At 69.8% G+C, this 19,352-nt stretch overlaps 2 protein-coding genes across 3 annotated transcripts; both read left to right on the forward strand.

Moving 5' to 3' along the window:
* The first annotated feature begins 100 nt into the window (after positions 1-100).
* Positions 101-14,335, forward strand: LOC136115676 (ephrin type-B receptor 4-like). Of its 2 annotated transcripts, none has more exons than XM_065861880.2 (16): positions 101-1,167; positions 1,496-1,566; positions 2,747-3,857; positions 4,322-4,477; positions 5,044-5,373; positions 5,742-5,872; positions 6,979-7,147; positions 7,801-7,900; positions 8,443-8,489; positions 9,095-9,208; positions 9,759-10,006; positions 11,077-11,292; positions 12,142-12,291; positions 13,235-13,386; positions 13,836-13,883; positions 14,159-14,335. In XM_065861880.2, the coding sequence occupies exons 1-16, from the start codon at positions 1,116-1,118 to the stop codon at positions 14,217-14,219; spliced, it is 3,156 nt and encodes a 1,051-aa protein (XP_065717952.2). In that variant the 5' UTR covers positions 101-1,115; the 3' UTR covers positions 14,220-14,335. The 2 variants fall into 2 exon arrangements, with proteins under 2 accessions (XP_065717952.2, XP_071656375.1); XM_071800274.1 differs by having other exon boundaries at positions 360-1,167; positions 6,994-7,147.
* A 114-nt stretch (positions 14,336-14,449) lies between these two features.
* LOC136115675 (proteasome subunit beta type-6) lies at positions 14,450-17,419 on the forward strand. The gene is made up of 6 exons (XM_065861879.2): positions 14,450-14,604; positions 14,963-15,030; positions 15,252-15,383; positions 16,025-16,154; positions 16,534-16,678; positions 17,219-17,419. The coding sequence occupies exons 1-6, from the start codon at positions 14,554-14,556 to the stop codon at positions 17,353-17,355; spliced, it is 663 nt and encodes a 220-aa protein (XP_065717951.1). The 5' UTR covers positions 14,450-14,553; the 3' UTR covers positions 17,356-17,419.
* The last annotated feature ends 1,933 nt before the right edge of the window (positions 17,420-19,352 follow it).

Below are 19,352 nucleotides of genomic sequence, written 5' to 3' on the forward strand. Positions count from 1 at the left end.
GGCGGGGGGCGCCGGCGGGGGGAGGGGGCGGAGGGGCCGCTCTGGGCGGTGCGGGCCGGCCTCTGTGGTTCGGGGGGGGCCGGGGGAGGGCGGCGCTCTCTGCGGGGGCGGGGGGGGGGCGCTCTAGGCCGGACTCAGCTCTATGGTCGCCTCCCATTGGCCGGCGCGCGGCCGCCATCTCCTCGGGGTCACGTGACGGGAGCCGGGCCGCCATTTTGTGTCCGCGCGGGACCCGCGAGCGCGGGCGGAACCGGTTTGGTCCGGTTTGGACCCGTCTGGTCCGGTTTGAACCCGTTCACACCCGCCCAGACCAGTTTGAACCCGTTCACACCCGCTCAGAGCAGTTCTGACCAGCACAGACCGGTTTAGCCCAGTTCACACCAGTTCATCCCAGTCCAGTCCATCCCAGTCCTTCCCAGTCCCCCCAGTCCTTCCCAGTCCATTCCATTCCAGTTCATCCCAGTCCATCCCAGTCCAGTCCATTCCAGTTCATCCCAGTCCATCCCAGTCCAGTCCATCCCAGTCCAGTCCATCCCAGTCCTTCCCAGTCCATCCCAGTCCCCCCAGTCCATCCCAGCTCCCCCAGCCCCTCCCACTCCCCGGGGTCACGACCCCACATCCCGACCCCACCCGACCCCGGGAAGCGCTCAACAAAGGAGTTTCCTGCCCGGACGCCTGGGTCCCTCCCGGACGCCTGGGTCCCCTCCCTGCCAAGGGCGGGGGGTTATGGGACGGGGACGCAGCCCGGACGCCTGGGTCCCTCCCGGACGCCTGGGTCCCCAGCGCAGGCCCGAGCGGGCGGCCGGACAGACGGACGCTTCCCGCTGCCTCCGCTTGCCCAAAGTTGCCCAGACTTGGCCCAAAATTTGCCTCCTTCCCCCTTTCCCCCCCATCAGCGGCTCCCCCGGACGCCTGGGTCCCTCCCGAAAGCCTGGGTCCATCCCCAGAAGGAGCGGGGGAAGGGCAGACCCAGACACCCTGGGACACGGTGGGGGGTGGGAGGGGGCAGCCCGGACGCCTGGGTCCCCTCCCGGACGCCTGGGTCCCCCCTGGACGCCTGGGTCCCTCCCGGACGCCTGGGTCCCCCCGGACGCCTGGGTCCCCCCGGGGCCGCCATGGGGCTGTGGCTGCTCTGGCTGTGGGTCCCGTTGGGCTTCGCTGAGGAGGGTGAGTGACCCCCCCCCACGGGCCGTGGGGCCCGGACGCCTGGGTCCCCCGCAGCTGTGGGGCCCGGACGCCTGGGTCCTCCTGGGACAGGGGTCCCGGACGCCTGGGTCCTCTTGGGATGGGAAGGGGGGGTCTGAGGGGACCCAGGCGTCCGGGCCATGGGGGTCACTGCGGGGGGACCCAGGCGTCCGGGCCGTGGGGGTCACTGCGGGGGGACCCCGGCGTCCGGGCCGTGGGGGTCACTGCGGGGGGACCCCGGCGTCCGGGCCGTGGGGGTCACTGCGGGGGGACCCAGGCGTCCGGGCCCCACCGCCCTCCCCTCCCCCAGAGGTTCTGCTGGACACGCGGCTGGAGACGAGCGACCTGAACTGGACCGTGTACCCGGCGGGGGAGGGGCAGGTGGGGGCGGGGCCGGGGGGACATGGGGGGACAGGGGATATTGGGACATGGGGGACACAGAGATGGGGGATGGGGGGTCATGGGAGGACATGGGGGGACAGGGGATATTGGGACATGGAGGACACAGAGATGGGGGATGGGGGGTCATGGGAGGACATGGGGGGACAGGGGATATTGGGATATGGGGACAGGGGATGGGGGACATGGGGGGACATGGGGGATGGGTTGGACATGGGGATATGGGGACAGGGGAACATGGGGATGGGGAGATGGGGGACATGGGGGGACAGGGGGATATGGGGACAGGGGGACATGGGGATGGGGGACATGGGGGGACAGGGGGATATGGGGACAGGGGGACATGGGGATGGGGGGATGGGGGACATGGGGGGGTGGGGTCTGGGGTGTCCCCAACGCCGCTCGCCCCCCTGTCCCCTCCCCCCCACGCCCCCATCTGTGTCCCCGTGTCCCCCCACCCCCAATGTCCCCACGATGTCCCCGTTCTGTGTCCCCATCCCCCCTTGTGTCCCCCCATCCACATGTCCCCCTTGTCCCCCGTCCCCATATCTTCGTGTCCCCCTGTCCCCCCATGTCCCCTGTCCCCCCATCTCTAATGTCCCCGTGTGTCCCTGTCCCCTCGTCCCCCCATTGTGTCCCTGTGTGTCCCCCCACATCCCCATCGTGTCCCCCCACATCCCCATTGTGTCCCTGTGTGTCCCCCTGTCTCTCATGTTCCCCCATCCCTGATGTCTCCATGTCCCCCATGTCCCTTGTCCCCATATTTTCATGTCCCCTTGTGTCCCTGTCCCCCCATCCCCGATGTCCCCCTGTCCCCCCATAGCCCCGTTGTGTCCCCGTGTCCCCCCATGTCCCCCTGTCCCCGTTGTGTCCCCATTGTGTCCCCCTGTCCCCATTATGTCCCCCCATGTCCCCCCATCCCCATTGTGTCCCCATTATGTCCCCCCATGTCCCCCGTCCCCATTGTGTCCCCCCATGTCCCCCGTCCCCATTGTGTCCCCATGTCCCCCCGTCCCCCTTGTGTTCCCCTGTCCCCGTTGTGTCCCCATTGTGTCCCCCCATGTCCCCCGTCCCCATTGTGTCCCCCGTCCCCATTGTGTCCCCATGTCCCCCGTCCCCGTTGTGTCCCCGCTGTGTCCCCATCGTGTCCCCGTGTCCGCAGTGGGAGGAGCTCAGCGCCCTGGACCCCGAGCTGGGGGCGCCCGTCCGCACGTTCGAGGTTTGTTCAGGGCGTGGCCGCGGCCCCGCCCCCTCGGGCCCCGCCCCTTCCGGCCCCGCCCAGAACAGCTGGCTGCGCTCGCGCTGGGTCCCGCGGGGCGGGGCCGCCCACGTGTTCGCGGAGCTGCGCTTCACCATGCTGGCCTGCGACGGCCCCGCCCCCCGGCGCGCGCCCGGCCCCGCCCACGGCCCCGCCCACGGCCGCGCCTGGAGACGCGCCCGCCACGCCCACGGCCCCAGCCAATGGGACGCTGCTCCCGGTCACCGCCCCGGCAACGGCCACGCCCCTGGCAACCACGATGTCCATGGCAACGGCCCCGGAAACCGCAGTTTCCTTGGCGACGGCCTTAGCAACGGCCCTGGAGGTGATGGCTTCCTTAGCAACGGCCCTGGCAACGGCCCCGGAGGTGATGGCTTCCTTAGCAACGGCCCTGGCGACGGGCACGGAAACGACGGCTTCCTTGGCAACGGCCTCAGCGACCGCGACGCCCCCCGCCCCGCCCCGCTCCTGGGCGGCCCCTCCCCCCGCGGCCCCTCCCCCCGCTGCCGCGAGACGTTCACCGTGTTCCTGCACGAGTCGGACGGCGACACCGCGACGCCGCTGTCCCCGCCCTGGCTGGAGAACCCCTACGTCAGGGTGGACACGGTGGCCGCCGACCACCTGGCGCCGAGGGCGGGGTCAAGGTCGGGGTCAAGGCCGAGGTCGCCGGCGGGTCAGATCAACCGGAAGACGCTGCGGCTGGGGCCGCTGAGCCGCGCCGGGTTCTACCTGGCGTTCCAGGACCTGGGCGCGTGCCTGGCGCTGCTGTCCGTCCGTCTGTCCTTCCGGCGCTGCCCCGCGCTCACGCGGGCCCTGGCGCGCTTCCCGGCCACCGTCCCGCGCGCGCCGGTGGCCGCGGTGGCCGGGCGCTGCCTGCAGGGGGCGGTGGCGCGCGGGGGCGTCCTGGGCCCCCCCGTCATGTACTGCAGGGAGGACGGGACCTGGGCCGAGCCCCCCCCGGCCATCGGCTGCGTCTGCGGCCCCGGCTGGGAGCCCCGGGGGGGCGGCTGCGCCGGTGAGTGCGGGGGGGTCACGGGGGGGCCGTGGGGGAGATTTGGGGGGGGTCTGGGGGTGTCCAGGGGGGATTCTGGGGGGTCCTTGGGGGGGTCCTGGGAGGTTCTTGGGGGGATTTGGGGGGGGTCCGAGGGGTCCTTGGGAGTCCTTGAGGGGTCCGGGGGGGTCATGGGGGGATTCTGGGTGGGTCTGGGGGGGTGTTGGGGGGGTCCAGGGTGGGCTTGGGGGTCCCTGAGGGGTCCGGGGGGGGTCTGTGGGTCATGGGGGGGATTGTGGGGGGTCCAGGGGGGGTTGGGGGGCTCCTGTGGGGTCTGTGGGCCCCTGTTGTCCCTGGGGGTCCCTGTGGGGTCTCTGTGGGTCCTGGTGACCCTGGGGGGGTCTGGGGGTCCTTGTGGTTTTTGGGGGTCCCTGGGGGACTCGGGGGGGTCTATGGGGTGACCCGTGACCCCTGCCCCCCCCCCCCAGCGTGTCCCCCGGGCTGGTTCCAGGGGGGGGCGGGGGGGGGGCCGTGTCTGCCCTGCCCCCCCCACAGCCGCTCCCCCTCCCCCGCGGCCGCGGCCTGCGAGTGCGAGCCCGGGACCTTCCGGGACCCTGGAGGGGGCGCCGGGGAGCCCTGCTGGGGTCAGTGGGGCAGGGGTCAGTGGGGTCAGGGGTCATGGACCTGGGTGGGGTCAGGGGTCACGGGCCCTGCTGGGGTCAGTGGGGCAGGGGTCAATGGGGTCATGGACCTGGATGGGGTCGGGGTCACAGGCCCTGCTGGGGTCAGGGAGCAGGGGTCACGGGCACTGCTGGGGTCAGAGGTCAATGGGGTCGGGGTCAATGGGGTCAGGGGTCACAGGCCCTGCTGGGGTCAGGGGGGCAGGGTCAGTGGGGGAGGGATCAGGGGAGGGGCAAAGGGGGCAGAGGTCAGTGGGGGAGGGGTAAAGGGGTCGTGGGGCTGGGGGGGTCAGTGGGGGAGGGGTCAGGGGAGGGGCAGAGGGGCCAGTGGGGTCAGTGGGGTCGGGGTTGGGGGGGCAAAGGGGTGGGGGCTCAGGGGTCAGTGGGGGAGGGGCAGAGGGGTCAGTTGGGGGGAGGGGTCAGTGGGGTCAGGAGTGGGGGAGGTGCCCGTTCCTGTGGGGGGAGGGGCGGGGTCTTTGGGGGCCGGGGGGGCGACCCGGACGCCTGGGTCCCTGACCCCTGCCCCCCAGAGCCCCCCTCTGCCCCCCAGGGGCTGTGGGGCGGCCCCGAGCGCTCGGGGGTGCGGTTGGCGTGGGGGCCCCCCCGGCGGGGGGCGGGGCACCCCGAGCTGAGCTTCGTGGTCACGTGTCAGCGCTGCCCCCCGGGGGGGGGCCCCTGCGGGTCCTGCCCCGCCCTGCGCCTGGCCCCGCCCCCCCCGCTGCGGGGTCACGGGGTCACGGTCAGCGGGCTGACCCCCGGGGTCACCTATCGCTTCCGGGTCAGCGCGCGCAGCGGCGTCAGCGGCCTGGGCCCGCAGCCCCTCCCCCACAGCGAGGTCAACGTCACCGCGGGGGGGGACGGTGAGGAACGGCCCGAAGGGGAGGGGGGCGGGAACGGGGGGGGCGGGAAATGGGGGGGACCCAAAAATTGGGGGAGACCCAGAAATTGGGGGGGACCTAAAAATATTGAACTTGGACCCAAAAGTCCTGAATTGGGACCCCCCCATGACCCCGTGTGCCCCCCTGTGACCTCTGTGTGACCCCATGTGACCCCTGTGTGCCCTCCCATGACCCCTGTGTGACATCCCGTGTGTGACCTCCCCTGTGCCCCCTGTGTGACCCCTTGTGCCCCCTGTGTGATCTTCCCTGTGACCCCTGTGACCCCTGTGTGACCCCCCCGTGACCCCTGTATGACCCCTGTGTGACCTCTGTGCCCCCTGTGTGCCCAGTGCCCCCCCCGGTGGGCGCGGTGACCCTGGCGGGGGGGTCGCCCTCGGCCGTGACCTTGACCTGGCCGCCCCCCCCGCACCCCCCCCCCGGGGGCCCCATCCTGGACTACGAGGTCAAGTACTACGAGAAGGTGGGGGAGGGGCCCAGAGTCGGGGGGTGGGGGGCGTTTGGGCGTTTTTGGGGTGTCCGGGGGGGTTTGGGGGGCTCAGGGGGTTTTGGGGGGCTGGGAGATTTTAGGGGTGTCGGGGGGGTCTCTGTGTGGGTTTTGGGGTCTCTGTATTTCGGGGGGGGTTTGGGGGTCTCTCTGTGCTGTTTGGGGGGTCTGGGGGTCTCTGTGTTTCAGGGGGGGTTTGGGGTCTCTCTGTGTTTTGGGGTCTCTGTGTGTGTTTGGGGCTCTCTGTGTTGGGGGGTCTGGGGGTCTCTGGGGGTCTCTGTGTGTGTTTGGGGGGTTCTGGGGGTCTCTGTGTGTGTTTGGGGGGCTCTCTGTGTGTGTTTGGGGGGCTCTCTGTGTGTGTTTGGGGGGTTCTGGGGGTCTCTGTGTGTGTTTGGGGGGTCTCTGTGTTTGGGGGGGTCTCTCTGCACTGTTTTGGGGGGGGTCTCTCTGCACTGTTTTGGGGGGCTCTCTGTGTGTGTTTGGGGGGGTCTCTCTGCACAGTTTTGGGGGGGTCTCTGTGTGTGTTTGGGGGGGTCTCTCTGCACTGTTTTGGGGGGGTCTCTGTGTGTGTTTGGGGGGGTCTGCGGGTCTCTGTGTGTGTTTGGGGGGTCTCTGTGTGTGTTTGGGGGGGTCTCTGTGTGTGTTTGGGGGGTCTCTGTGTGTGTTTGGGGGGTCTCTCTGCACTGTTTTGGGGGGCTCTCTGTGTGTGTTTGGGGGGTCTCTGTGTGTGTTTGGGGGGGTCTGGGGGTCTCAGTGTGTGTTTGGGGGGGCTCTCTGTGTGTGTTTGGGGGGGCTCTCTGTGTGTGTTTGGGGGGGCTCTCTGTGTGTGTTTGGGGGGGTCTGGGGGTCTCTGTGTGTGTTTGGGGGGTCTCTCTGCACTGTTTTGGGGGCTCTCTGTGTGTGTTTGGGGGGGTCTGGGGGTCTCTGTGTTTTGGGGGGTCTCTCTGCACTGTTTTGGGGGGGTCTCTCTGCACTGTTTTGGGGGGGGTCTCTCTGCACTGTTTTGGGGGGGGTCTCTCTGCCCTGTCTGGGGGGTCTGGGGTCTCCCTGCGCCGTGTGGGGGCGGGGCCCTGACGGCGCAGGTGGGGGGCGGGGAGGGCCCCCCCATGTTCCTGAAGGTGCCGGAGCCGCGGGCGGAGCTGGGGGGGCTGCGCCGGGGGGGCCTCTACGGGGTGCGGGTCCGGGCGCGCAGCGACGGGGGCTACGGCGCCTTCGGGCCCGAGACCGCGGTCACCCCCCCGGCCTCCGACGGTGAGACCCCGCGGTCACCCCAGATCACCCAAAATCACCCCGAAACACCCCAGAATCACCCCGAAACCCCTCGAAATCACCCCAAAATCACCCCAAAGTCACCCTAAAACACCCCAAAACATTTCAAAAACACCCCAGAACACCCCAACATCACCCAAAACCACCCTAAAATCACCACAAAACACCTGAAATCACCCCAAAATAACCCAAAACACCCCCAAATCACCCTGACCCCCCCGACCCCTCCAGGGACCAACAGTGAGACCCAAAGCACCTCAAAATCACCCTGACCCCCCCAACCCCCCCTGACCCCCCCAGGGACCAACGGAGAGACCTGAGACCCCCCCTGAACCCCAAAACACCCCCGACCCCCCGTGGGACCCCCTGGAGCGGGTGGGGTGGCGGAGCTTGGGGGGTTTTGGGGACCCCCTGGAGCGGGTGGGGGAGGGGAGGGGAGCTCGGGGGGTTTTGGGGACCCCCTGGAGCGGGTGGGGGGGGAGGGGAGCTCGGGGGGTTTTGGGGACCCCCTGGAGCGGGTGGGGGAGGGGAGGGGAGCTCGGGGGGTTTTGGGGACCCCCTGGAGCGGGTGGCGGGGGGAGGGGAGCTCGGGGGGTTTTGGGGACCCCCCCGACCCCCGTGTTCGTGTTTTGCAGGGGGGTCCCGGGGGGTCCCGGTGGCGCTGCTGGGGGGGGCGGCGGCGCTGGGGGGGCTCCTGGTGCTGGCGGCCCTGGGGGGGGCGCTGCTGAGCCGCAGGTAGGGCTGGGGGGGCGGGGGGGATTGGGGGAGCACGGGGGTTTGGGGGCTCAGGGGGTACAAGGGGGACCTGGGGGGGTTTGGGTGTCATGGGGGGTTGGGGGATCGAGGGGGCTTGGGGGGTCTGGGGGGGTCCCGGGGGGCTCAGGGTGGTCTGGGGGTCTTGGGGGGACCTGGGGGTCTCTTGGGGGGTCCTGGGGGGTTTTGGGGGCTCCGTGGGGCTCAGGGTGTCCTGGGGGTCCTGGGTGTCTTGGGGGGGCACAGGGGGGTTTTGGGGGATCCGGGGGGGCCTGAGGGGTCCCAGCGTGGTTTGGGTGTCATGGGAGGTCTGTGGGGGTCATGGGGGGGTTTTGGGCTTCATGGGGGGTTTGGGGGGTCCTGGGGGGGTTTTGGGGGTCCTGGGGGCGTTTGGGTGTCACGGGGGGGTTGGGGGGTCCTGGGGGGTTTTGGGTGTCATGGGGGGACCTGGGGGGTCCCGGGGGGCTTTGGGTGTCATGGGGGGTCGGGGGTTCCTGTCCCCAGGTGTCCCCGTGTCCCCCCAGGCACTGCCAGCGGCGGGAGGACCCGGAGCGACACCCTCGGGGTCACGGTGAGGTCACGGGGTCACGAGGGGTCACGGGGTCAGCGGGTGTCACCCAGTGTCCCCAACCCCCGGGTGATGGTGCCACAGGTTGGGGGAGGGGGGGGTGTGGTGTCCCCAAGTGTGTGACCCTGCTGACCTCGTGACCCTGTGACCTTGCTGACCCCAGTGACCCTGTGACCTTGCTGACCCTGATGACCTTGGTGACCCCATGACCCCTGTGACCCCGCTGACACAGGGACCCCCATGACCCCTGTGACCCTGGTGACCCCAGGTGATCCCATGACCCTGCTGACCTGGTGACCCCCGGTGACCCTGAGACCTCCTGACCCTGTGACCCCCGGTGACACCATGACCCCAGTGACCCTGTCACCCCTATGACTCTGGTGACCCCGGGTGACCCTGTGACCTCCTGACCCTGGTGACTCTGGGTGACCCCAATGACCCTGTGACCCCAGTGACTCTGGTGTCCCCATGAACCTGCTGATCTGCTGACCCCGGGTGACCCCATGACCCTGTCACCCCGTTCTCGGGTGACCCGGGTGACCCCATGACCCTGCTGACCCCGGGTGACCCCAGGACCGTGCTGACCCCGGGTGCCGGTGCCCCCGCAGGCGGCTCAGCCTACATCGACCCCCTGAGCTACGAGGACCCGCGCGTGGTGCTGGGCGACGTGGCCCCGGAGCTCGATGGCGCCTGCGTCACCCTGCAGGGCCTCATCGGCACAGGTGGCCCCGCGGCCGCGACGGGGTGACCGCGGCCCCAGTGTCCCCACGTCCCCAGCGTCCCTGCGTCCCCAGTGTCCCCACGTCCCCAGCGTCCCTGCGTCCCCAGTGTCCCCGCATCCCCAGTGTCCCCGCATCCCCAGTGTCCCTGCGTCCCCGGCGTCCCCGTGTCCCCAGTGTCCCCAGCGTCCCCGTGGCCCCAATGTCCCCAACATCCCCGTGTCCCCAACATCCCCGTGTCCCCAGCGTCCCCAATGTCTCCATGTCCTCCCATGTCCCCAGTGTCATTGCTGATGTCCCTGTGTCCCCATGGGAGTTTGGGCAGATTCGTGGTGACAATGCCCCCATTGTCCCCAATGTTCCTATTGTCCCATTGTCCCCAATATCCCCATTGTCCCCAATGTCCCTATTGTCCCATTGCCCCCAATATCCCCATTGTCTCCATTGTCCCGAATATCCCCATTGTCCCGAATATCCCCATTGCCCCCAATGTCCCCATTGCCCCCAATGTCCCCGTTGCCCCCAATGTCCCCGTTGTCCCCTGTCCGCCCAGGCGAATTCGGGCAGGTGCACCGGGGTCTCCTGACGCTCCCCGGCTCCCGCCCCTCCCCCGTGGCCGTGAAGACGCTGCGGGGGGGGGTGGGGGAGGGGCCGCGCCGGGACCTCCTGCGCGAGGCGGCGCGGATGGGGCAGTTCCGGCACCCCCACGTGCTCCGGCTGCGAGGGGTGGTGACAGCGGGGGACACCGTGATGATGGTCACCGAGCTCATGGACAACGGGGCGCTGGACGCCTTCCTGAGGGTACGGACGGACGGGGGACAGGGACAGACATGGGGACATCGTGGGGACAGGGGGCCATGGGGTGGTGACAGCGGGGGACACCGTGATGATGGTCACCGAGCTCATGGACAACGGGGCGCTGGACGCCTTCCTGAGGGTACGGACGATGGGGGACAGACATGGGGACATGGGGACAGGGGGACGTCATGGGGACACCCAGTGACACCCAGGACACGCCCCTCCCCCACACGTGGTCACCATGTCCCCTCCTGTCCCCCCCGTGTCCCATGGGATGGGTGACCCTGGGTGACCCCATGTGACCCGGGTGTGTCCCCATGTGACCCCGGGTGTGTCCCTGTGTGACCCCGGGTGTGTCCTCATGTGACCCTGGGTGTGTCCCTGGGTGTGTCCCTGTGTGACCCCGGGTGTGTCCTTGTGTGTGACCCCATGTGACCCTGGCTGCGTCCCCATGTGACTCCAGGTGTGTCCCCGGGTGTGTCCCTGGGTGTGACCCCATGTGTCCCTGGGTGTGTCCTCATGTGACCCCGGGTGTGTCCTCATGTGACCCTGGGTGTATCCCTGGGTGTGTCCCCATGTGACCCCAAGTGTGTCCCCATGTAACCCCGGGTGTGTCCCTGTGACCCCATGTGACCCCGGGTGTGTCCCTGTGTGACCCCGGGTGTGTCCTTGTGTGTGACCCCATGTGACCGCGGGTGTGTCCTGATGTAACCCTGGGTGTGTCCCTGTGTATGTCCCCATGTGACCCCGGGTGTGTCCTGATGTGACCCTGGGTGTGTCCCTGTGTCCCCAGGTGACTCCAGGTGTGTCCCTGTGTGTATGCCCATGTGACCCCGGGTGCGTCCCAATGTGACCCTGGGTGTGTCCCCATGTGACCTGGGTGTGTCCCTGTGTGACCCCGGGTGTGTCCCTGTGTGACCCCGGGTGTGTCCTCAGGGCCAGGAGGGGACAGGTGACCCTGTGTGTGTCCCCAGGGCCGGGAGGGGACGCTGGGGACGCCAGTGCTGGTGTCCATGCTGCGCGGGGTGGCCGGGGGATGCAGGACCCCATGTCTGTGTGTCCCGTGTGCCCAGGGCCGGGAGGGGACGCTGGGGACGCCGGTGCTGGTGTCCATGCTGCGCGGGGTGGCCGGGGGCATGCAGTACCTGTCCTCCCTGGGCTTCGTGCACCGCGACCTGGCCGCCAGGAACGTCCTGGTGGACGCGCGGCTCGTCTGCAAGGTCTCCGACTTCGGGCTGGCCCGGGCGACCGCGCCGCAGGGCCCCGACGCCACCTACACCAGCACCGCGGTGAGATACGGGACACCGGGGACAATGGGGGACATGGGGGACAGGGGGACAACAGGGGACATGGGGACAGGGGGACAACGGGGGACATGGGGACAGGGCGGCCCCAAGGCCACCTACACCAGCATCGCAGTGAGGGGACATTGGGGACAATGGGGGACATTGGGAACATGGGGACAACAGGGGACATGGGGACATGGGGGTGAGGGGACACTGTGGGGACACCAGGGTGAGGTCTTGGGGTCTCTCAACGGTTGTGGTGTCCCCAGGGTTGGGGTTCCCCGGGTTTTAGGTCCCTCCCCGAACTCCTGGGTCCCTTCCGAACTCCTGGGTCCCTCCCGAACTCCTGGGTCCCTCCCGAACTCCTGGGGCCCCCCCGAACTCCTGGGTCCCTCCCGAACTCCTGGGTCCCTCCTGAACTCCTGAGTCCTTCCTGAACTCCTGGGTCCCTCCCGAACTCCTGGGTCCCTCCTGAACTCCTGAGTCCTTCCTGAACTCCTGGGTCCCTCCTGAACTCCTGGGTCCCCCCCGAACTCCTGGGTCCCTCCTGAACTCCTGGGTCCCTCCTGAACTCCTGGGTCCCTCCTGAACTCCTGGGTCCCTCCCGAACTCCTGGGTCCCTCCTGAACTCCTGAGTCCTTCCTGAACTCCTGGGTCCCTCCTGAACTCCTGGGTCCCCCCCGAACTCCTGGGTCCCTCCTGAACTCCTGGGTCCCTCCCGAACTCCTGGGTCCCTCCCGGCCGCCTGGGTCACCTGGGTGCCCGGGTCCCTCACACTCGTGGGTGCACTGGATGGTTGGGTCCCTCCCGGACGCCGGGGTCCCTCCGGACGCCTGGGTCCCCGTGGCGCAGGGCGGGAAGATCCCGGTGCGCTGGACGGCGCCCGAGGCCCTGGCGCGGCGCTCGTTCAGCTGGGCCAGCGACGTCTGGAGCTTCGGCGTCGTCATGTGGGAGGTGCTGAGCTTCGGGGAGCGGCCCTACTGGGACATGGACAACCAGGCCGTGAGCAGCGCCGCACGCCGGGTCCCTCCCGAGCACCTGGGTCCCCTCCCGAGCGCCTGGGTCCCCTCCCGAACGCCTGGGTCCCTCCCGAGCGCCTGGGTCCCTCCCGAACGCCTGGGTCCCCTCCCGAACGCCTGGGTCCCTCCTGAGCGCCTGGGTCCCTCCTGAATGCCTGGGTCCCTCCCGAACACCTGGGTCCTTCTCGAATGCCTGGGTTCCCTCCTGAACGCCTGGGTCCCTCCCGAATGCCTGGGTCCCACCCGAGCGCTTGGGTCCCTCCCGAACGCCTGGGTCCCCTCCCGAATGCCTGGGTCCCTCCCGAACGCCTGGGTCCCTCCCGAACGCCTGGGTCCCCTCCCGAACGCCTGGGTCCCTCCCGAACGCCTGGGTCCCCTCCCGAACGCCTGGGTCCTTCTCGAACGCCTGGGTCCCTCCTGAACTCCTGGGTCCCCCGAACTCCTGGGTCCCCTGAACTCTTGCGTTCCCCCCGAACTCCTGGGTCCCCCCCAAACTCCTCTGTCCCCTGAACTCTCGGGTTCCCCCCGAACTCCTGGGTCCCTCCTGAACTCCCGGGTCCCCCGAACTCCCGGGTCCCCCAAACTCCTGGGTCCCTCCTGAACTCCCGGGTCCCCTCTCGAACGCCCGGGTCCCCCGAACTCCTGGGTCCCCCGAACTCCTGTGTCGCCCGAACTCCTGAGTCCCTCCCTGAACTCCTGGGTCCCCCGAACTCCCGGGTCCCTCCCCGAACTCCCGGGTGCCCCGAAGTCCCGGGTCCCTTCCGAACTCCTGGGTCCCCCTGAACTCCTGGGTCCCCCGAACTCCCGGGTCCCCCGAACTCCCGGGTCCCCCTGAACTCCTGGGTCCCCCGAACTCCCGGGTCCCTCCCGAAGTCCCGGGTCCCCGAAGTCCCGCAGGCCGTGTCCCCTGAGCCGCGGTCCCGCAGGTGCTGCGGGCGCTGGACCGGGGCTACCGGCTGCCGCGGCCCCCGCGCTGCCCCCCCGCGCTGCACCGCCTGATGCTGCGGTGCTGGCGCCGCCGCCCCCGCGCGCGCCCGCGCTTCCGGCAGCTCCTGCGCGCCCTGCGGAGCCCCCCGCGGTGAGGGGACCCCACGGGGGGGACGGGACGCCTGGGTCCTCTGGGGGGGCGGGGGTGGGGGTCCGGACACCTGGGTCCTCTGGGGGGGCGGGGGTGGGGGTCCGGACACCTGGGTCCTCTGGGGGGGCGGGGGTGGGGGTCCCAGATGCCTGGGTCCCTTTTTGGGGAACCCTGGATGCCTGGGTCCTCTGGGGTGGGCTGGGGGTCCCGGACGCCTGGGTCCCTTTTTGGGGAACCCCGGATGCCTGGGTCCTCTGGGGTGGGGGTCCTGAATGCCTGGGTGCTCTGGGGTGGCCTCAGGTTGGGGGTCCCGGACGCCTGGGTCCCTTTATGGAGGTCTCTGAACGCCTGGGTCCTCTGGGGGGCTGGGGTGGGGGTCCCTGGACGCCTGGGTCCCTTTGGGGGGTTCTGGGTCACGTGGTGCTGACCCCTCCCCCCACTCCCCACAGCCCCTCCCCCACCGGGACCCTCAGTCTGGAGCTGCGGCCAAACAACGGGTACGGGGACAGGGGGGATGGGGGGACAGGGGGACAATGGGGACATGGGGACAGTGGGGACAGGGGGACATGGGGACAGGGGGACAATGGGGACAGGGGGACAGTGGGGACATGGGGACAGGGGAACAGGGGGGACAGGGGGACAATGGGGACAGGGTGACAGTGGGGACAATGGGGACAGGGGGACAGGGGGACATGGGGATGGGGGACAATGGGGTCATTGGGGACAATGGGGGGTCCCCAGTCACGTGGCCGCTGACCCCGTGACCCCGCAGGGCTTGGCCACGCGACGATTCCGAGAGCGACCACGAAGGGGCGCCCCCGGCCGCCCGCTGACCCCGCCCCTCCCGCTGACGTCACCGCCCCGCGGCCCCGCCCCTTCCCCCAGCCGCAGGGGGCGGGGCCGCGGAGGCGCCCGGCTCCCCCATTAAAGCGCTGTGATTGGTTCGCGTGCTCGGAACCGCTGCCCTGAGTTCTTCCCGCGCGCGGCGACAGCCAATCAGAGGCGGCTCCTCCCCCGCATGCGCCGCGCCGCCGTAAAGCGCGGCGGCCATTTTAAATGGCCGCGGTGCCGTAAAGCCCGGCGGCCACGCCCGCGGTGCCGTAAAGCGCGGCGACCATTTTAAACGCCGCGCTGTCGCAAGAGCGCCGCCGCAAAGCGCGCGACAAGATGGCGGCGGTGACGGTGCTGCCGCCGGGGCCGGGACCCGTGAGCACCGGGGTGAGAGCGGGGGAGGGGGGGCAGCGGGACCCGGGGGCGGTTGTGGGGCAGCGGGACCGGGGGGCGGTTGTGGGGCAGAGGGACCGGGGGGCGGTTGTGGGGCAGAGGGACCCGGGGGGCGTTGGGAGGCGCCTGGGGGGCAGCCGTGGGTCACTTGTGGGTCAGTCAGTTGTGGATCGGTTGTGGGTCGGTTATGGGTCCCTTGTGGGTCAGTTATGGGTCAGCTGTGGGTCACTTGTGGGTCAGTTGTGGGTCACCTGTGGGTCAGTGAGTTGTGGGTCAGCCCTGGGCTGGTTATGGGTCACTTGTGGGTCACTTGTGGGTCAGTCACTTGTGGGTCCCGCGGGTCTCTCCCCAGACCACCATCATGGCCGTGGAGTTCGACGGTGGTGTCGTCATCGGGGCCGATTCGCGCACGACCACGGGGTGAGCGCGCGGCGACGTCATTGGTGACGTCATTGGTGACGTCATCGCGGGTCCCCCTCCAGAACTCCTGGGTCCCTCCCCGCACTCCTGGGTCCCCAACCCACGTGTTGTCCCCCCGGGGCCTCCTCAGCGCGCGGGGGCGGGTCCTGGGTGGGAGGTGACGTCGCGGTGATGTCACGGTGACGTCGTGCTGATGTCACGGTGACGTCACTGCCGCGCAGGGCGTACGTGGCCAATCGCGTGACGGACAAGCTGACCCCCGTGCACGACCGCATCTTCTGCTGCCGCTCGGGCTCCGCGGCCGACACGCAGGCGGTGGCCGACGCCGTGGGCTACCAGCTGGCCTTCCACAGGTGGCCGTGGGGCAGGGCCGTGGGGCAGGGCTGTGGGGCAGGGCTACCAGCTGGCCTTCCACAGGTGGCCGTGGGGCAGGGCCGTGGGGCAGGGCTGTGGGGCAGGGCTACCAGCTGGCCTTCCACAGGTGGCCGTGGGGCAGGGCAGTGGGGCAGGGCTATGGGGCAGGGCTACCAGCTGGCCTTCCACAGGTGGCCGTGGGGCAGGGCCATGGGGCAGGGCTATGGGGCAGGGCTACCAGCTGGCCTTCCACAGGTCGCTGTGGGGCAGGGCTATGGGGCAGGGCTACCAGCTGGCCTTCCGCAGGTGGCTGTGGGGCAGGGCTATGGGGCAGGGCTACCAGCTGGCCTTCCACAGGTGGCCGTGGGGCAGGGCCGTGCCCCATCAGCCAGTGTTCCACAGGTACCACCTGTCTATGGGGCAGGGAGGGACCTGCGGGGCGGTGTATGTGGGTCTGACCCCCACGTGTGCCCCACAGCGTGGAGCTGCAGGAGCCGTGGGGCCGGTGGGAGGCTATGGGGCGGTTTCTGTGGGTCTGACCCCCACGTGTGCCCCACAGCGTGGAGCTGCAGGAGCCGTGGGGCCCGTGGGAGGCTATGGGGCGGTTTCTACGGGTCTGACCCCCACGTCTGCCCCACAGCGTGGAGCTGCAGGAGCCGCCCCGCGTCCGCACGGCTGCGCGCCTGTTCCAGCAGACCTGCTACCGCTACCGCGACGAGCTCAGCGCCGGCGTCATCGTGGCCGGATGGGACCCACGGCGCGGGGGGCAGGTGAGGCCCCTCTGCCCCATAGCGGGACCCTTCTGCCCCATAGCGAGGCCTCCCTGACCCATAGCATCCCCTTGGCTGCCCTGCAGCGTCTCATTCTGTCTCTGGGCATCCCTTTTGCTGCCCCATAACTGCGTCCTGCCCCCAGGTGTACGCCGTGCCCATGGGGGGTCGCACAGCCCCATAGCTGCCCCATAGCCGCCCCATAGCCGTGTCCTGCCCCCAGGTGTACGCCGTGCCCATGGGGGGTCGCACAGCCCCATAGCTGCCCCATAGCTGCCCCATAGCCGTGTCCTGCCCCCAGGTGTACGCCGTGCCCATGGGGGGTCGCACAGCCCCATAGCTGCCCCATAGCCGCCCCATAGCCGTGTCCTGCCCCCAGGTGTACGCCGTGCCCATGGGGGGGCCGCTGCTGCGCGTCCCGTGCGCCGTGGGGGGCTCGGGCAGCTCCTACCTGTACGGGTTCCTGGACGCGGCCGCGACGCCCGGGATGAGCCGGGAGCAGAGCCTGGAGCTGGTGACCCGCGGTACGGGGGCCCGGGGGGACACAGGGGTCCTGTGGGGGTCCTGTGGGGGACACGGGGTCTGTGGGGGTCTGTAGGGGTCCTGTGGGGGACACAGGGGGTCTGTGGGGGTCTGTAGGGGTCCTGTGGGGGACACAGGGGGTCTGTGGGGGTCCTGTGGGGGACACAGGCGGTCTGTGGGGGTCTGTGGGGGACACAGGGGGTCTGTGGGGGTCCTGTGGGGGACACGGGGTCTGTGGGGGGTCTATGAGGGGGTCACAGGAGGTATATGGGGGGTCCTGTGGGGGACACAGGGGGTCTGTGGGGGTCCTGGGGGACACAGGGGGTCTATGGGGGTCCTGGTGGGTCCCAGGGGTCTATGGGGGTTCTGGGGGTTTCTGGGGTCCCGGAGGAGTTTGGGGAGGGTTATGGGGGGTTTGGGGGCCCCAGATCTTTGTTTTTGGGGCGATTTCTCACCATTTTTCCCCCACTGTGTCTGGGCTGTGGGACCCCAGGGGGTGTTATTTTGGGGTGATTTTGGGTTAATTTCTCACCCTTCCGCAGCTCTGGCGCTGGCCATGGCGCGGGACGGCTCCAGCGGGGGGGTGATCCGCTTGGCCACCATCACCCCGCAGGGCGTGGAGCGGGCGGTGCTGGCGGGGCCGCAGTTGCCCTGGGGGGACGGGGGCCCCGCCGTGTGACCCCGAGAACGCCCCGGACGCCCCGCACCGGGGGCAATAAACGGCTCTGCGTGGCCTCCGCCTGTGCTGGGGTCCCCGTCGCGTCCCAGGCCCGGGTGGCGGGGTCCCCCCTCCCCCCCCCAAATCCCCTCACGGCGCCTCGGGGGCGAACGGCGCCGAAAAGCGCGGGAACAGCGCGCGCTACCGCAGCCGCCTCGCGCCTCACCTGCGCATGCGCGGGGGGCGTGGCCAGCCCGGCCGGGGGCGCGGCTGCCGCTTCCAGTCAGCGGCGGGAGCGGCCGGTGCGGCGGGGTCCCCGCTCCTCCGCGGTGGTTTGTCCCCTGTTCTGCCCGGTGAACTCCCCTCGCCGCGCTGGCGGGGCCGTCTCGGCTCCCTGCGGGGGAGTGAGCGGGGAAGAGGCCCCAGGGCTCCCTCAGGGTGAGTGAGTGAGGGGGAGGAAGGGGCGAACGGCACCGAAAAGGGCGGGAAGGAAAAGGCGGGAGCGGCGCGTGCCGGGCGTCGCTCCCCGGTCACCTCCTGCGCATGCGCGGGGGGCGTGGCCAGCCCGGCTGGGGGCGCGGCTGCCGCTTCCAGTCAGCGGCGGGAGCGGCCGGTGCCGCGGGGGTCCCCGCTTCTCCGCGGTTGTTTCTCCCTTGGTTCTGCCCGGTGAACTCCTCTCACCGGGCTGGCGGGGCCGCCTCGGCTCCCTGCGGGGGAGTGAGCGGGGAAAAGGCCCCAGGGCTCCCTCAGGGTGAGTGAGGGAGTAAGTGGCGGGGGGGGGGAAAGGGGCGAACGGCACCGAAAAGGGCGGGAAGGAGAGGGCGGGAAGGAAAAGGCGGGAGCGGCGCGTGCCGGGCGTCGCGCCCCGGTCTCCTCCTGCGCATGCGCGGGGGGCGTGGCCAGCCCGGCTGGGGGCGTGGCTGCCGCTTCCAGTCAGCGGCGGGTGCCTCGGGGGTCGCCGCTTCTCCCCGGTGGTTTCGCCCCCGGTTCTGCCCGGTGAACTCCCCCCGCCGCGCTGGCGGGGCCGCCTCGGCTCCCTGCGGGGGAATGTGGGGTGAAGAGGCCCCAGGGCTCCCTCAGGGTGAGTGAGTGAGGGGGGGGGAAGGGGCGAGCGGCACCGAAAAGGGCGGGAAGGAAAAGGCGGGAGCGGCGCGTGCCGGACGTCGCTCCCCGGTCACCTCCTGCGCATGCGCGGGGGGCGTGGCCGCCACCTCAGGCGGGAGCGGCCGCTTCCTCGGGGGCGCCCGGCTCTCCCCGGTTGATCCCCGGTTCTCCCCGGCTCTCCCCGGTTGATCCCCGCCCCATCCGCAGTGACCCCCGGCGGCAGGCTGCACGGATCGGCCTGAACCCCTCAGCGTGAGTGAGGGGGGGAAGAACCCAGGGAGGGGCCTGCGCGGGGGCACCCAGTTCAACCCTGTTCAGTTCAGTCCAGTTCAACCCTGTTCAGTCCAGTGTCCCCAGTTCAATCCAGTTCATCCCACTGTCCCCCAGTCTTCCCAGTTCAATCCAGTTCATCCCAGTGTCCCCAGTTTCCCCAGTTCAGTCCAGTTTATCCAAGTGTCCCCAGTTCAGCCCGGTGTCCCCAGTTCCCCCAGTTCAACCCAGTTCAGCCCAGTTAAACCCAGTGTCCCCAGTTCCCCCAGTTCAATCCAGTTCATCCCACTGTCCCCCAGTCTTCCCAGTTCAATCCAGTTCATCCCACTGTCCCCCAGTTCATCCCAGTGTCCCCAGTTCCCCTAGTTCAGTCCAGTTTATCCAAGTGTCCCCAGTTCAACCTAGTGTCCCCAGTTCAATCCAGTTTATCCCAGTGTCCCCAGTTCAATCCAGTTCATCCCAGTGTCCCCAGTTCCCCTAGTTCAGTCCAGTTTATCCAAGTGTCCCCAGTTCAATCCAGTTTATCCCAGTGTCCCCAGTTCAATCCAGTTCAGCCCAGTTCCCCCAGTTCAATCCAGTTTATCCCAGCGTCCCCCAGTTCGTCCCAGTGTCCCCCAGTGTCCCCAGTTCGGGTCAGAGCCGCC

Source organism: Patagioenas fasciata, chromosome 29 (genome assembly GCF_037038585.1).
Source record: "Patagioenas fasciata isolate bPatFas1 chromosome 29, bPatFas1.hap1, whole genome shotgun sequence".
Taxonomy (NCBI): domain Eukaryota; kingdom Metazoa; phylum Chordata; class Aves; order Columbiformes; family Columbidae; genus Patagioenas; species Patagioenas fasciata.

Bases quoted from the DNA above. Each gene is read 5' to 3' on its own strand.
- LOC136115676 (XM_065861880.2), top strand. From the start codon at position 1,116: ATGGGGCTGTGGCTGCTCTGGCTGTGGGTCCCGTTGGGCTTCGCTGAG. The intron at 1,168-1,495 runs GTGAGTGACCCC...CCCCTCCCCCAG, and splicing joins GTTGGGCTTCGCTGAGGAGG to AGGTTCTGCTGGACACGCGG. The intron at 12,292-13,234 runs GTGAGCAGCGCC...GCGGTCCCGCAG, and splicing joins GGGACATGGACAACCAGGCC to GTGCTGCGGGCGCTGGACCG.
- LOC136115675 (XM_065861879.2), top strand. From the start codon at position 14,554: ATGGCGGCGGTGACGGTGCTGCCGCCGGGGCCGGGACCCGTGAGCACC. The intron at 14,605-14,962 runs GTGAGAGCGGGG...GTCTCTCCCCAG, and splicing joins CGGGACCCGTGAGCACCGGG to ACCACCATCATGGCCGTGGA. The intron at 15,031-15,251 runs GTGAGCGCGCGG...ACTGCCGCGCAG, and splicing joins GATTCGCGCACGACCACGGG to GGCGTACGTGGCCAATCGCG.